The sequence below is a fragment of the Balaenoptera acutorostrata genome, chromosome 3 (genome assembly GCF_949987535.1).
Source record: "Balaenoptera acutorostrata chromosome 3, mBalAcu1.1, whole genome shotgun sequence".
Taxonomy (NCBI): Eukaryota; Metazoa; Chordata; class Mammalia; order Artiodactyla; family Balaenopteridae; genus Balaenoptera; species Balaenoptera acutorostrata.
This window is the reverse complement of record NC_080066.1, coordinates 143,467,671-143,483,117: the sequence shown is the minus strand read 5'-3', so window position 1 is coordinate 143,483,117 and position 15,447 is coordinate 143,467,671. Positions and strand designations below refer to the sequence as shown.

Sequence of the window (15,447 nt, the reverse complement as noted above, 5' to 3'; positions counted from 1 at the left end):
AAAAACATTATTGAAGTTCCATATGGTTCTTTTTCAAATCTAACCTTTTTTCTCAAAGTATTTTATTCTCTCATTATGATTTCAAATCCATCTATCACTAACCATTTAAAATGTATTATTGTATAATATCTTTCAAACTGCTGCACTGTCTCACTATCCTAGTGTATTAATTCCTCTCAATTTTAGTGATGAGGACTCTTCTGGTGGAATGTTCCTTTGTGTTATTGATTGATTGACTGATTCATACTAACTCAGGGTTATCAGACTTTTTTTTTTAAACTACATTGTGGGAATCCCCATGGACTAATGGGTAGAACTGACCGCCCCCCCTTATGCAGATTTGTGCTTGCTTCTTCCAGGTACTGCAAGGAGATAAATAGACAGAGGCTCATTTACATGTTAATTTCTTAACTTGAATTGCTCCACAATGCAAGTAGTATAGATTTGGACTCTAAACCTGTTTGAGATATAGGATGGTTCTGATTTCTCATGGGAGACCCTCTTTTCCCACCCACAGTCAGAATAAGTAGGTCCTAGTCCTTTCTCTGGGTTAGAGATTTTCTTGTTGGCCTTTCTCCCTTTCTCTTCAAGGGCCCTGCCAATTCTGGAGTATCCACTCCAATGCATGGACTCTCATGAGCCCTTATGAACTCTAAGCCCCGGGATGTCTGATTCTTTCCCTTCTCCACTTCTCCTGGAATTTCTCTTTTAAAAAAAAAAATCTACGATCAGTATAAACTTAAGACAAAGTATAACTTAATAAGCATACATATTGAACCTCTGAGCATAAATGGAATTTTCAAAGTTAATAATAAATTTAAAGTAGAAAATGACCATTCTATCAAAAGCCTGGTTCTGATATATTGCTAACTATATTTACTTTTTTAAAAACTGTTGCTTTTTTTCAACCATGTATCTTTTCTTTGAGTTTGGCCTGTTTGGAAAAGAACAGGAGAAAGAATATCATCAATTCTCCTAAAGGGTAGGACTGTGATACTGTCATTTTTATGTCCCTTAATTCACAAAGTAAACATTTTACTTTAACATTTAAAACACTGAGCTTTAAGTAACTGAGCATTGTCTCTGGCTTGCGCAAACCTAGCAGCACAGTCAAGAGGTAAAGACCGTGACAGCTTCACTATCCTTTTTCCCATTCAGGGGCAATGGCCCCGTGGCTATAATAATTCTGTGACAGTGAGAAGCTACATCTATCACTTATAACCTGCCAACATTGGGACAGTGTCATACATACTCTAGAGGATATATTTCTTTCTTCTCTAAAGCATTCCAACATGAAGTAGTAAAAAACAATTCTAAGCATAAGCAAACATCCATCACTTTTAGAGACAAAACCGAGTGGCAGATCAGGTTAATCTCAGGCTGCCTCTTTCTCTTAGATTATTGTCTAAAATGTTAACGTGACCCTTAACGCACTTGAGACTCAGCCAGCCCTGCCTACCTCCCAGGCCTCACCTCTGTCCTTCTCCCCTCCTCCTCCCCCTATGCAGCGGCCTATTCCAGTTTCTGACTCCTCACGCTCTCTCCCCCCACAAGAGGAAATTCTACTTTCTCTGCCAAGAGTGCTCCTGACACCCAGCTCTGAGCTCTGTTATCTCCAATCCACCCTGCTGGTCTCAGGTCAAGTGTTGTTTCTTTAGAGAAGCTCTCTGAACTTCAGAGAACTACAGTTCAAGCCAGCCTCCTTTATTATAGATTATCATGGAAACGTGTTCCTTCCTTTAGTTGCTGTAATTAGCCTCTCATCAGTTAATTAGTTGATTAATGTATGTCTCCTCCTCTAGACCAGAAGCTCTATGAGAATAGAGACCACGTCTATTTTCACTCACCGATGGACCCTAACTGACCGTTCAAGAAATTTTTACTGAATGGATGTATAGATGAATTCACATTAGAAAAAAAAAATAAGAGAATTTCATTTAGTCTTCGATTGCCAAGATTAACAATTTGTGGTTTATAAAGTAGAGTTGGAAAGAAATTGAGGACCCATCAATCTAGCAGCTGTGGACCAGAGATCTGTTAGGAATGACAGGAACAGGGCTTGGTTGGGCTTAACGAGAGTAGAGAAGGTTTGAAACACGCACGAGAACTGGAGTCAAATAGCATACCGGCATATTAAACCTCAATGAACAACCCACGTAACACATTCAATAAAACTGTGAGGTAGACCACCAAGCATCAGGCTGGGTAGAGGCGCCTGGCTCTAGTCCCAGCTCTGCTAGAATGAGAACTTGGCTGATTAACATCTTCTGACATTAATTCCCTAACCTGAAACACAGGGTTAGGATAGAAATTTTCTAAGGTTTCTCAGCCTAAGATTTCAGGACTTTGGAGCGCGTTCTCAAATGCATGCTGCTTGTAGATGTTAATACCATGTATACCATGTAAGTCACTTGTCCTGTAAAGAAATAAATCTCGGATTGAGAAAAATACCTCTAGAGTAAGAAACAAGATTTGCATCCTGGCCAGAAGAGCAAAGTAATACACTTGGAAGACAGAGTTGACACATGGCCCAACTACATGTTCCATTACAAAATTTTTTTTACTGACTTACTAGGATAACCAACACCAGAAATAAACATCATTTACTCCAGGCCTGAAAACTCTTTCCTCCTTTTCATTCTAGTACTGACTCCCCTGAGTTTCTGGTCGCTCACCCACAGCTGGACACCTTGCATGTTTTGTATCTGTGATCATCCACCTTCCAGGATTTCTCTATGGGTGCCTTCCTAAATATTGAAATTATAAATGCTCAGAAAATGTTGAAAAGAACAAAAAATGATTCAGACATACTAAATTATACCTAATGACAGGGAAATTAAAGAGGTAATTATAGACAAACTTTTTTTTTTAAAGAGCAATTATGTCATGTAGGTTGACATTTGGGAAGGAGTGGGCAAAAAAGATCATTCAATACAGGTTAAGCCGTAATGTTGCTTTATGAATTTTTAGAAAAATAATAAATGAAGAATGTATCAGTTTCCCTGTGTTTCCTTTTTATCATTTCCTTTTATGGACACCTGGAATCTTAAGAGATTAGTCAATCCTCATTTTTTATCATATCCTAATTTGTTACTTCACTTAACCTATATAGAAAGGGGGAAATGGAAGGCAGTTTTGCCTTTTCATATTTAAAAAATTTTAGAAATTCACCTCTGTAAAATTATCCAGTATGATCTTGAATCATAAGCACCCACACCCTTCAGACTGCATTTTGTAACTTCTTTTGTCTCTAAGTCTGCGTTAATATTTTTGATATTAAAGAAAAATTCAGCCAAAGGTCCGGATCTAAAATAGCTCCTAAATTTCAACTAAAATGGAATTCTTGGCAATGGATTCAAACATATACATGCTAAAATGGCAATTTTTGAAAAGTGCAATCACACTTTCAGCAACTCTAAGACCAAATGCAATTTATTAAAGAAATAATAAAATTAAATAAAACTTCCTAAAATTTTTTCTGGAGATGATTTTACATAATCTGATAAAAGCCCTTCTGGCTCCAAAAAGGCACATGAAATGAGCATTAATTAGATATTTAATTAGTATTAGATATTAAACTGTGACAATTGTATTCTCACTTCTAGCTGAATGACTAGCACAAAAGAGGTCTCAATAACAGTTTTTAATGAATTAAATGGTTATTTTCACTGTCACAATAGTTTTTGATTAATCAGATTTATAATTCTGTAAACTGTGCTTTTACGTGCTCTATGTATTCATTATATAGAGACTCTTGCTTAAGTAATTTACACCTGCGTCTTATATTTGTCACTTTGTATTATATTTGTCTATGCTTATTTTGATCTCTTATACTAGCTGTAGTTCAACTTTCAAACTGCTCTCGTATAGAGAACAAATTTGTAGTTACCAGTGGGGAGAAGTTAGGGGGAAGGAATAGGGGATTAACAAACTATTAGGTATAAAATAAGCTACAAGGATATATTGTACAACATGGGGAATATAGCCAATATTTTATAATATCTATAAATGGAGTATAACCTTTAAAAAGTGTGAATTGCTATATTGTACATCTGCAATTTATATAATATGGTACAGCAACTATACTTCAATTTAAAAAAACTTAAGGGCTTCCCTGGTGGCGCAGTGGTTGAGAGTCTGCCTGCCAATGTGGGGGACACGGGTTCGAGCCCTGGTCTGGGGGGATCCCACATGCCGCGGAGCAACTAGGCCCGTGAGCCACAATTACTGAGCCTGCGCGTCTGGAGCCTGTGCTCCACAACAGGAGAGGCCGCAATGGTGAGAGGCCCGCGCACCGCGATGAAGAGTGGCCCCTACTTGCCACGACTGGAGAGAGCCCTTGCGCAGAAGCGAAGACCCAGCACAGCCAAAGATAAATAAAAAAAAAAAAAAAAAAAAAAAAAACTTAAAAAATAAAAAAATTTTTAATAAAATGAAAATTAAAAAAAAAATTTTTTAAACTGCTCTTGATCTTGGTCTAATGTTACGTAGAATAAAGTAAATACAGTCAGTACTTAGCATAGAGAAAATAAGAAGCACAGATTCAAGAAAAAAGATTCATGTTACAAAAGAGGGAAAAAAACGGTAAAATGTTGCTAGAAATTAAAACTAGATTCCTCTAGGCCAGACCTGCAAAAATTATTTGAAGACTTAAGTCCCTCCATCTGCTCTAAAAAAAATCATTCTAATGGAGTATAAATTATCAATAACTCATCATTCAAGATTAAGTGAAATCTTAATAAATAAAAAAAATCTTATTGGGTTATGATCTTTATATAGTCTTCAATATACTCTATTGAATTTGGAGGGTTCACAGCCAAAATGGGTCTGAGAAGCTAATCTTAAAGTTAATCTTAAAGTTATTAAGCAAATCCCTTTAGCAATGTCATGAATTAGGATAGAAAGCACTCAGGTATTTTTCCTTTTTTACTTATTTACTGCTCTTTAAATACCGTTAAGAAAGTTTCTTTTACACGTACAGCTTCAAGAGTTTCACCACAGGGCCCTAATCCTTTAAGACATATTTCCTTAGCTCTATCTAACACTGTTTTTGGGATTTAGAAGTCTTTTCCTATGGCCAGAGAGATGCTCTGTTGGCATTTAACCTTGTTTTACACATTTCTAGAAAACCCTATCCAGTTCCTCTAATCCTCCATGATTTCTGCTCTAGGAAGACAACAGAAGTGCAGGCTCTCTTCATTCCTGTGTATCATGTATTCCATAAAAAGCCGACGAGGGGGCTTCCCTGGTGGCGCAGTGGTTGAGAATCTGCCTGCTGATGCAGGGGACACGGGTTCGAGCCCTGGTCTGGGAAGATCCCACATGCCACGGAGCAGCTGGGCCCGTGAGCCACAATTGCTGAGCCTGCGCGTCTGGAGCCTGTGCCCCGCAACGGGAGGGGCCGCGATGGAGAAAGGCCCGCGCACCGCGATGAAGAGCGGTCCCCGCACCGCGATGAAGAGTGGCCCCCGCTTGCCGCAACTGGAGAAAGCCCTCGCACGAACCGAAGACCCAATACAGACAAAAATAAATAAATTAATTAATTAAAAAGAAAATCCTTAAAAAAAAAAAAAAAAAAAAAAAAAAAGCCGACGAGGACCCACACCTGAATGGTCTAACCTTTGCTGCTGTCCCACTGGACCCTAGATTGTGAGAGGCTGACTCTCTTCAAATGTAGCTTACTGGATGGCTCTTTGTGCCTTTTCCATTTCAATCTCTAACCTATGAGAAAGCACTTTAAGAGCTACAGGAAAATGTACCCATTTGGATGTTTAGAGTGAAAACAAAACAACATTCTTCTTTCTTCTCCACAGGGACAATCAGGAGCCTGAATGTCGATATTCTCACACCAAACGATCTGACAACATTTAAAAATACATTTGCAGTACAGGGTTAACATAAGAAGAAAGGCCCCTATCCTTTCAAACGGTCTCTGATTTATGAAATCAACCGAAAAAAAAAAAGACCCTAAAAAATAGGGCTGTTGGATTTTTTCCTAAGAAATGTGGGTAGAGCACATTTTCTTTTGCCTTTTCCAATTTGCCTTTGAGCTCCTGATCCAGGAAACTGTATCTGATTACATATCAGAGAGAATAATACACCTAAATTGATGACTGACATTTCTAACAGATGAACAGTAATATTTCACTGCTGAAATCCTGGACAGTTTTCTAAGGGCTCTTTTGACAAGTGGGCATCATAAATAGCCAGCAGATTGAGGGTTTAATTATGAAATCAGAAGGCTTGATTTACGACCCTCTTTTCAGAGTCCAACAACACCTCTTCATTCGCAGACACGACGTCTTAGAGATGCAATCACAAGCACTTACCTTATTTATTTCCCAGTCTTCCTCCAACTTTTCCACTGCAGCTGGGTCCTGAGTGGGCTCCTGTACATCAGAAGTGACCTGCTCCTCTCTGCCTGGCAGAGGAAACTTTTCTTTCTTTTCTGTTGAGCATTTTGATTTGAGAATGCTGTTGAGACAATTTTCCATCTCCTGTTTAGCAGATTCAAGTCTGTTTTCCAAATCTTTCTGTTTACACTTAAGTGATTTTATATCATCTTTAATAATCTTCTGTCCCACTGAAGATGTATTTTGCTTGATGGATTTTGCTAAAGCTAAAATCTTCTCTAATGAGCCATCTTGTAAACGGAGACTATTCTCTAGTTCCTGTGAGTGGAGAAAAGATTGTCACAAAAGTACCACTGTTCAATTGTCACAAGAGTTAATTGACTTTTGTAAATCATAGCGTGTTCTGCTTCACTAGTGGAAAGTATAAAAAACTTATCAACCCATATCACAAAGAAGGAACTCTGGGCAAAATTTAAACCAATGTAGCAGCCCAGATCAAATTCTCTAACAGATTTTATAAGATGCTAGAAATGTATAAGTAACAAAGAAAATTTTCACAACCCAGTTCCTGGAACATAGGAAATGGTCAACACATATTTGTTGAGTATATATTTTGTTCAAGATACTACATAATATACAAGTAATACTAAAATCAAACACAATCAAAACACTAAATAATAAGTGCCTACTTTGTGCAAGGCCCTAAAAAGAATAAAAGAATCATTTAAAGTGTGCCTGCATGAATCTAGTGCTAATATTTAAAATTCAGAGCAAAGTTTAAATCAATCTATCGAATGCAATATCTTAATTATATTAGAAACTCAATCAATATTTACTAAATGCATGAATGGATGAGGCTAATTTGAGACCTCTACACGCAAAAGGAATTTGATAAACTATAGCAGCTACTGATGTTACTACTGAAATAGAATAAGCCTTAAAGTTACTAGGTGAACTATATAGTACTTATTAGTCACTGTTCTAATGGAATATACAATAAATATTCATTCATTCATCTAACAAACAGCAAGTATTATGATAGGTTTTGAAATTACATAGATGAATAAAACACAGTCCCTTCACAATCCTATAGTCTAGTGAGAAAGGCAAAGAAATAAACAGATAATTGTAACAGAATATGGAGAGATGTATGCTAACAAATATGTACAGGTCATCGAAACATTTTAGCTGGAAGAAGGGAGTTCCAGATTGCATTTTGGATAGACCCAAGGTGGCCATGGGATAGCTGCACCGGAGAGGGTGATACTGCAGGCAGGAAGACCATTCAGACGTCTAATGCAGGGATCTGTGAGATGAGGGTCTGCTCTAATGCAGCAGTAATGGGGGTGACGGTGGAGGGACAAATTGTTGAGATAATCCAGAGATGAAAGAGACAGCACTTGATGTCTGTCTAGACTGGGGAGTCTGGGAAAGGATATCCAGGTTTCTGACCCAGCAGCCTAGAGAGATGGTGTAGATACCCACAGAGTCAGAGAAGAAGAAGCAGGCTCATTGGTAGGGAGCTGGGGTATGGAGAAAGGGAAGGAGATGATGAGTTATTTTCTGGACATGCTGAACCACAAATAACTATGAGACACCCGAGGAGAGATGTCTAGTGGGGTCAGAAGACCCAAGTTGTAGCCCCACTCTGTCATTTAACCTGGGTGACCTTGTAAGTTCCTTGCCTCTCTGGAACTCAGCTCATCATGTATAAAATGAGGAGTCTTGGGACTTCCCTGGTGGTGCAGTGGTTAAGATTTCACGCTCCCAATGCAGGGGGCTGGAGTTCGATCCCTGGTCAGGGAACTAGATCCCACATGCATGCCACAACTAAGAGACTGCATGCCACAACTAAGGAGCTGGTGAGCCACAACTAAGGAGCCCTCGAGCTGCAACTAAGGAGCCCGCGAGCCACAACTAAGGAGCCCACCTGCCGCAACTAAGACCCAGTGCAACCAAATAAATAAATATTTTAAAAAAGATGTGTTTAAAAAAAAAAAAGAGAAGTCTGAACTTGACGGCTTCTGAGATTCCTTCTAGCTATAGCAGAAGGCTATATTTTAATTTTTCAACAGGAGCCTGAGCTCCTCAGAGTGAGGCTCGTGTCTTGCACTTTTCTCAGTATCCAAGGCACCCAAACAGTGCCTTGGACATGATGAGCCCTCAACATTTGTCAAATTATCACTGTTAAAAGGGAGGTAGCCTTGTCACAATGTCAAGCTGTTCTGGAGGGGAAATCTTGCTTGATTCCCAGGTTCCTAAAAAGAAGAGATAAGAAATTCCCAAGCTCATGCCAGCAGTGCTGCCCTGAGACTCACCCCATGCAATCTCCAGTCAAATAACTGTGAAAGAAGCAGCTAAGAAAATGCTTTACTCTGTTTTCTTCTAGAGGACACCAATTGGGCCTGTTTATGTTGGCCGTGCAAACAGTGAGCATACAAGGAATGTGTTTTGAGAATGTGGGTAAAGAGCCACAATCCTTACTGTATAAGGAGAGGGGTTGTTGAAGTGAGGCTGAGAATTTTAAAAGCCCTACATCTGCAGAGACCTCTAAGGTAGTCCATGACTATGAAAATTAATAAGGTGAAAATTATACAACTCCCATCCACCCATGATGAAGAATGCAAAATAGCATCATTTCCCCCTAGGTCTTATTGCATTAGTTGTATCCTTTGAATACCCAGTATCTCCTGGAATCACTGTGCTGTCTCTAAAACAAAGATCTCCAGGAGCTACAGACTGCTCATGGGTGAAATTGTCTCTGAGGGTCCAGAGCACACAGTACTGTTCACCTCGAATTATAAATGGATTTGCTCACTAAAGAAGAACATTTCCGGGCTTCCCTGGTGGCGCAGTGGTTGTGAATCTGCCTGCTAATGCAGGGGACACGGGTTCGAGCCCTGGTCTGGGAGGATCCCACATGCCGCGGAGCAGCTGGGCCCGTGAGCCACAATTGCTGAGCCTGCGCGTCTGGAGCCTGTGCCCCGCGACGGGAGGGGCCGCGATAGAGAAAGGCCCGCGCACCGCGATGAAGAGCGGTCCCCGCACCGCGATGAAGAGTGGCCCCCGCTTGCCGCAACTGGAGAAAGCCCTCGCACGAACCGAAGACCCAACACAGCCAAAAATAAATAAATAAATAAATAAATAAATAAGAAAATCCTTTAAAAAAAAAAAAAAAAAGAAGAACATTTCCACTTTTTATGACTGGTCAGGACTTCATCCAATAGTCATCTGAATAGCATTTTCAGCATTTGAATTTTTTCTTTTTTTATTTCTTTTCTTTCACCATTTGAATTTTTGATCAAAGACACTGATTTGTCAAGTTGTAATTAATACTGATTTTTTTAAAATGTCTATCATGTCTGGACATTGTTTAATACCTGCAGTTTCTGCATTTTTTCCTCAATTGCTATTTGATCCACAGGCTTATCAGAAAAACCGACAAATTCCTTGGAGATATAGTCCAATGCAGTATTTAGGTCTGTGATGCAAACCTGGTATGAGTCGTGTTCTTGAACATGACCTTCCAATTTTTGCACAGACTCCTAAAAATAAAACATTGACAATGCATGCATTAGGTCCCTGAATTATCCCACTCAGAAAATAAATGGTTCATAAACATTTGTTTTATGAGGTTTCATCTTGAAAAAGGAATATGGCCATAAATCATCCAGAGTTCTTAAGTAAAGTTTTTAGCATTGAGATTTTTGTTTCCCCCATGTTTCTTTGCCTTCATTTCACTCCCGAAAACAATTTGTCAAGAGGTTTACAAAATGAAATGACTACAAATTATATCATCAAATCACAAACACCCATAACAAAGCAGTTCCCTTAATTATCCTTCTTACTACAACCAAGTACCCACTCTTGGAAATGAGACTATGTGAAATCAACCTAACCTCAGATTCCTTTCCTAAGACTCAAACTCCAAAATTGTGTGTTAGGAAAGAGTAATCCTAACTCAAGAGCAAAACCACCTTCAGGTTCTCTCCCTGGAATAAGAAAATAAGGTGACCGCACCTGATCAGAAAAGAACAGCAATTATTAAACTAAATAACTTACAGCCAAGTGGGTATAATCTTCACGCCTGCACAACTCCTACTATCTGTATAAGCAAGATTTCTTTTTTTTTAACATCTTTATTGAAGTATAATTGCTTTACAATGGTGTGTTAGTTTCTGCTTTATAACAAAGTGAATCAGTTATACATATATATATGTCCCCATATCTCTTCCCTCTTGCATCTCCCTCCCTCCCACCCTCCCTATCCCACCCCTCTAGGTGGTCACAAAGCACCGAGCTGATCTCCGTGCTATGCGGCTGCTTCCCACTAGCTATCTATTTTACATTTGGTAGTGTATATATGTCCATGACACTCTCTCACCCTATCACATCTCACTCCTCCCCCTCCCCATATCCTCAAGTCCATTCTTTAGTAGGTCTGTGTCTTTATTCCCATCTTTAAGCAAGATTTCTTATCCAGGTAATCCTTATATTGAATCTGGCTTTCAGTATGCAAAGAATTATAAACAATTCTCTTAAGAGAATAATATGCCTCATGACAAGATGACATTTTACCTCTTAATTCTTTTATTGCAGATCATGTGGAAAGACTAAAGGGAGAAACCTGATAAGGTTTATACAGAATAGTGGATATAACTATTATAATAGATGATAGATGGATGGATATGTGAATGGATAGATAGATGAATGCAAGCATGGATGAATGGGTGGATAGATGGATGTTGCATGGACAACTTTGACACTGTTACCTACATAAAGATGCCTAAACATACCTTAATCCTTCCAACCCCTTATGAGGGGAACTTTGATGAGAGGAAATAACACTATTATCAAACAATACACACTGGATTTCTCTAGCAAAACTGACCAAATTGATTGCTCCATCTTGAGTAGTTAGTATTTGTATCTAAAACTGATAAATTTTAAAAGCTTTTGATTTACCAAAAGAACAAAACAATGGTCCTATATACAAATATTACATAATTATGCATAATTAGGACAATCATTTAAAATTTTATTTTGACCATTTCACCTGTAGTTGTTGAAGAAGACTTTCATGTAGATGCTTTATTTCCAGCCACGGCTCTTCACTAAAGTTGGGATTTTTAGTGCACTCTAAGAGGTAATTTCCTTGAGATTTTAACTCCTCTAGTAAGGATGTCAAATCTTGTGCTTTCTGGAGGAATTTCTTATAAATTTTTAATTGAGCTTTCTTCTCCTGTAAACCATGTTGCACAGCAAAGCCCACTTCTTGTTTCTTTTTTAGTTCTGTGAGCATTAATCTCAGATCCTCTTTACTTTGCAAATACTTCTCGCCTTCTAGTAGAAGCTTTTCTTGATGGCTAAATTTAACAAAGTATTTTACAAATGAAATGATATATCAAAATCTTATAATACAACATGCATTATTATAAAAAGCATTAAAATAACACTACTGTACATTATTCCCAGGGACTTCTTTGGCATTATAACATTCTAAATAGCACTAAGTTTAGCTCAGAAATCAAGATTAAAATTAGTTGTGGTATTACTTTAAAAAAGTATTGTTTTTTTGTCACATAATTTGATCTGAGAACAAATATTTAATAATTTAGATTTCAAACTATTCCAGTTTTTATTGTTTAAATATAATTATAATATTCCATGTTTTTCTTTTTCATATAAGTAAAATAAACAAGCATTCAGTATATTGGCCAACTAACTAGTTTATGTTCTCTATAGCTTGAATTTGTTTTGATCTGTTTTTCTTAGAAAAATATAAAATTTACATTTCCACCAAAAATTAAATGTGTCATTTAAGACATATGAATTAAGAATTTTCATCAGAATTATGCCCATTAAATTCAGACAACGTTTATCAATGTTTACACTTTAAGAATCTCTTAGCATATATATTTAAAAGCATGAATTATCCTGCAGTAATACCAGGAAGATACTGAGGTTGTCTGGGGAAAGGGGGTTTTGGTACAGAAGGGGAGTGTTGAAGGTGGAATGAGATGGACAATGTTAATTTGTTACCAAGGGCCCCATGGGTTGATGCACCAGCCAAAGTAAACACTGCCACTGAGTTATGACAGCATGTTTCATATCTGATGCAGAGAACTCTTCTTTGCTTCTGCCTCAACACTGTGATTGCCCCTGATATTACTTACTTTCTCTCCAACAGATATATTATACCCTCAACCAGAAGGCAGACAAAACATACTTGTTATGGCTTCATTGTGCAATGAAAAACCATGAAAGTGGTGAAGGCATGCCCTTTACCTTAGATATGTGTTGGCTAAATGGAGTGTGTTGTCCCACTGGCTCTTGATATCAGTAAGGGTCTTTGGAACCATCGGAGCCTTGCTGCTCTCAGCCTGACTCACGATGGTCTGTATTTTAGCGTCCCCTTCAGGCTTTAGTAAAATGATTTCCTAAATCAAATAAAAAAGATCTTAAAATCTCATTCATACCACTCAGGGATATTTCATATGATATGTTTTTATTTATAAACATTATTCAGAGATTCTAACTGCAGAGTAGATTTCAAAATTACCCTTTCATTTTTATATATTCCCCAAATACAAAGACATCCTTCACGTTGTATAGAACTGGTTCTCAGTAAGCATTTGTCACATTGATCTGGTTGCATTCCTACTCTTCTCTTGATTCTCAATTGCCCTCAAAGAAATTATATGCCAAAAAATCCCTGGCAAATCCTCCTTCCAATCTGTACCATTATTTATAAATAAAGAGTGAGGGTAACAACCTGAACAAGACACCTCTATACACCCAAGACTGGGTTTATGGCTTCCCATAGGAAAATGCAGAGTGCCTCAAGCCAACTACTGTTTCTCCACCACAGCGTAATTAATTCTCATTCCCTGCAATTTTATTTTCCTCTTTTGCTCCAAACAATCAAGTTCCTCCCTTCTTGGAAACACTACTCCAGATTCACCTTCCCTGGAAAACCTTTCAGATATAATCCCAAATGATTGATTACTTCAGTATGTCAAACGAACCCTTACGGCTTGACCACGTCATCCTCTGCACTCGGTATCTGATAAACTAAGAACCACACAACCCACTCAGTATCTAATATTCTTTAGGAACCATACGTATCCACTCTGAAGATGAGTTCCTCTCCAGCCCTCACCTTGACAGTGCTGATACCTCTGATGTACTGACATACATTCTTTTAACATCCTAGCAAATTTTCCCCCTGCTGCAGCTCTAATTTATCGTTTTAATTTCATTTCTTCTGCACTCAGTGAAGATGGACAACTGGACATTGCTCTCACAAAGAGAGGATATACTTTCTCCCTTCTCTATGCATTACAATAATTTTAGATCCATCATAGCGCTTCTCTTTTGCAAGCTCAGTCATCTGAATTCCTTCAACCAATCTGCAGTGATCCTATTTTCCATTAAAAAACAAATCTTTGCAGTTTTCCTCTAAACCTTTTCAAAATTAGAGTTCACTCTGACCTCCGAAATTTAGTTTCCACAGTTATACCTTTATTTTTTGGATTCTTTCCTCAAGGGGCATTTTGCCTTCAGATGAATTCAAAACCATCAGGGACTCTTTAATCCCTGTTATCCAACGAATTACATCATGTGCAAGATCATTAAAGCTCTGGTCCTTGGTAGGAGGTAACTTATCCTCTTCATCAATTTCACATAATTGTCCCAATAATGTCTGGTATCTATTGATCAAATGTGTTGATTCCGTTACTATTTCTTCTTCCTCAGTAATCCCATATTCCTTCACAGAGTTGTTCAACTGGGCCATAGATTCGAATTGTTCCCTGTAAATTCCAAATATCATTGAAAGTTTATAGGAGCCACGACACCACTTGAGAAACCATATTCCCCAGAAATACATTTCATGCAAGATCAGCTATACCTCTTTCTAGCTAGAGCTTGGCAAAATAGCTCAGTTTTCTCTCTTGTTCCTTCCATTTCTTTCCATTTCTCTTCTTGATTAGTAAACCACTTACTCAGGTTTCTGTGGTCATTCTGGAGTCTAAAACAATATCACACACATTGGAATATAAAATCAGCAAAAAGTGTTTATCTGAAGAGAAGGTTGGCACAAATCTTGTGAGCCAACCAGGTTTTTTACTACATTTTTTTGGTTTCTTTAGAGAAAATTTAATTTGTAACATTAAAATCTGAATAATAATCACATGTATTATAGTGGAATTCTAATGAGCCATACATATATATCATAAAGAACAGGAAACAAACAAACAGAAAATATTTTTGGACTCTCCCCTGAACCTTGGCCATAATTTGAAGAACTCTCCAAACTTCTATATTCCTAGAGCCAAACTTGGGTTTGAAAATACATATTTTATTTTTGGAATTTGTGTGTATGTCTATCCCACTGCTAGCTGTACTGAGGCAGAGTACGTATGAAGATATCAATAGCAAACATGCTATTAGACATCACCTTTATTTCCTACCTCAGTAGCTGTTGCAAGCACTCATCAAGCTCCTTTGCTCGTGCCTGGCATATGGACTCCATTTTTTCTAATTCAATTTCTTGACTTACGATCCAACTGTTAAGCTTCTTAACAGGTGCTTTGGGCAGATGATTTTTCACATGATTCAGTACAGTTCCCACCTGCTGTATTTCACTGCCTCTTCCTTCAAGAGTCAAGAAATCCTTAAGAAAGACAAAAAGTCGATTATATCCTATGGGCAAGTCTCAGTATGGTCCCTGCCACCCCAGTGACACTTTCCCAAGATGGTACATAGACATGCCATCTTCATAACATCCTACATAAAAGAAGTTGCTATGGAGAGGTGGCTAAGTGCAATAGCAAATGATCAAAAGACAATTTATGTTGGTTCTAGAATGTGTGTGTACATTTGTATTTGCATCTGACTTTCTGGGAATCATATCAAGCAAAATGATGCCACCATGTGGGTCAGTGGGAGTTAGACCGGGAAAGCCACATTTTCCTATCCTGGCTCTGCTCAGCTTCTCCTAAACACTTGCTCCTTTCTGGCAATCAATATGTAAAACTAAACAGCCTATTCGCTATTTAACTTTGTCCAAATCAGAATTTTATTTCAATGT

General features: G+C 38.0%; 1 protein-coding gene across 8 annotated transcripts in view; it reads right to left on the bottom strand.

The window, feature by feature from the left end:
- The window catches only part of SYNE2 (spectrin repeat containing nuclear envelope protein 2), a 317,434-nt gene that overhangs the window by 149,656 nt on the left and 152,331 nt on the right, over window positions 1-15,447 (bottom strand). For all 8 annotated transcript variants that reach the window (XM_057542105.1, XM_057542104.1, XM_007192976.3 and 5 more), the window contains exons 39-45: window positions 14,828-15,030; window positions 14,266-14,385; window positions 13,876-14,167; window positions 12,642-12,793; window positions 11,410-11,719; window positions 9,734-9,898; window positions 6,330-6,671 (exon numbers count right to left, since the gene is read on the bottom strand). In XM_057542105.1, coding sequence (XP_057398088.1) covers window positions 6,330-6,671; window positions 9,734-9,898; window positions 11,410-11,719; window positions 12,642-12,793; window positions 13,876-14,167; window positions 14,266-14,385; window positions 14,828-15,030 — 1,584 coding nt within the window. The remainder of the gene's footprint in view (window positions 1-6,329; window positions 6,672-9,733; window positions 9,899-11,409; window positions 11,720-12,641; window positions 12,794-13,875; window positions 14,168-14,265; window positions 14,386-14,827; window positions 15,031-15,447) is intronic.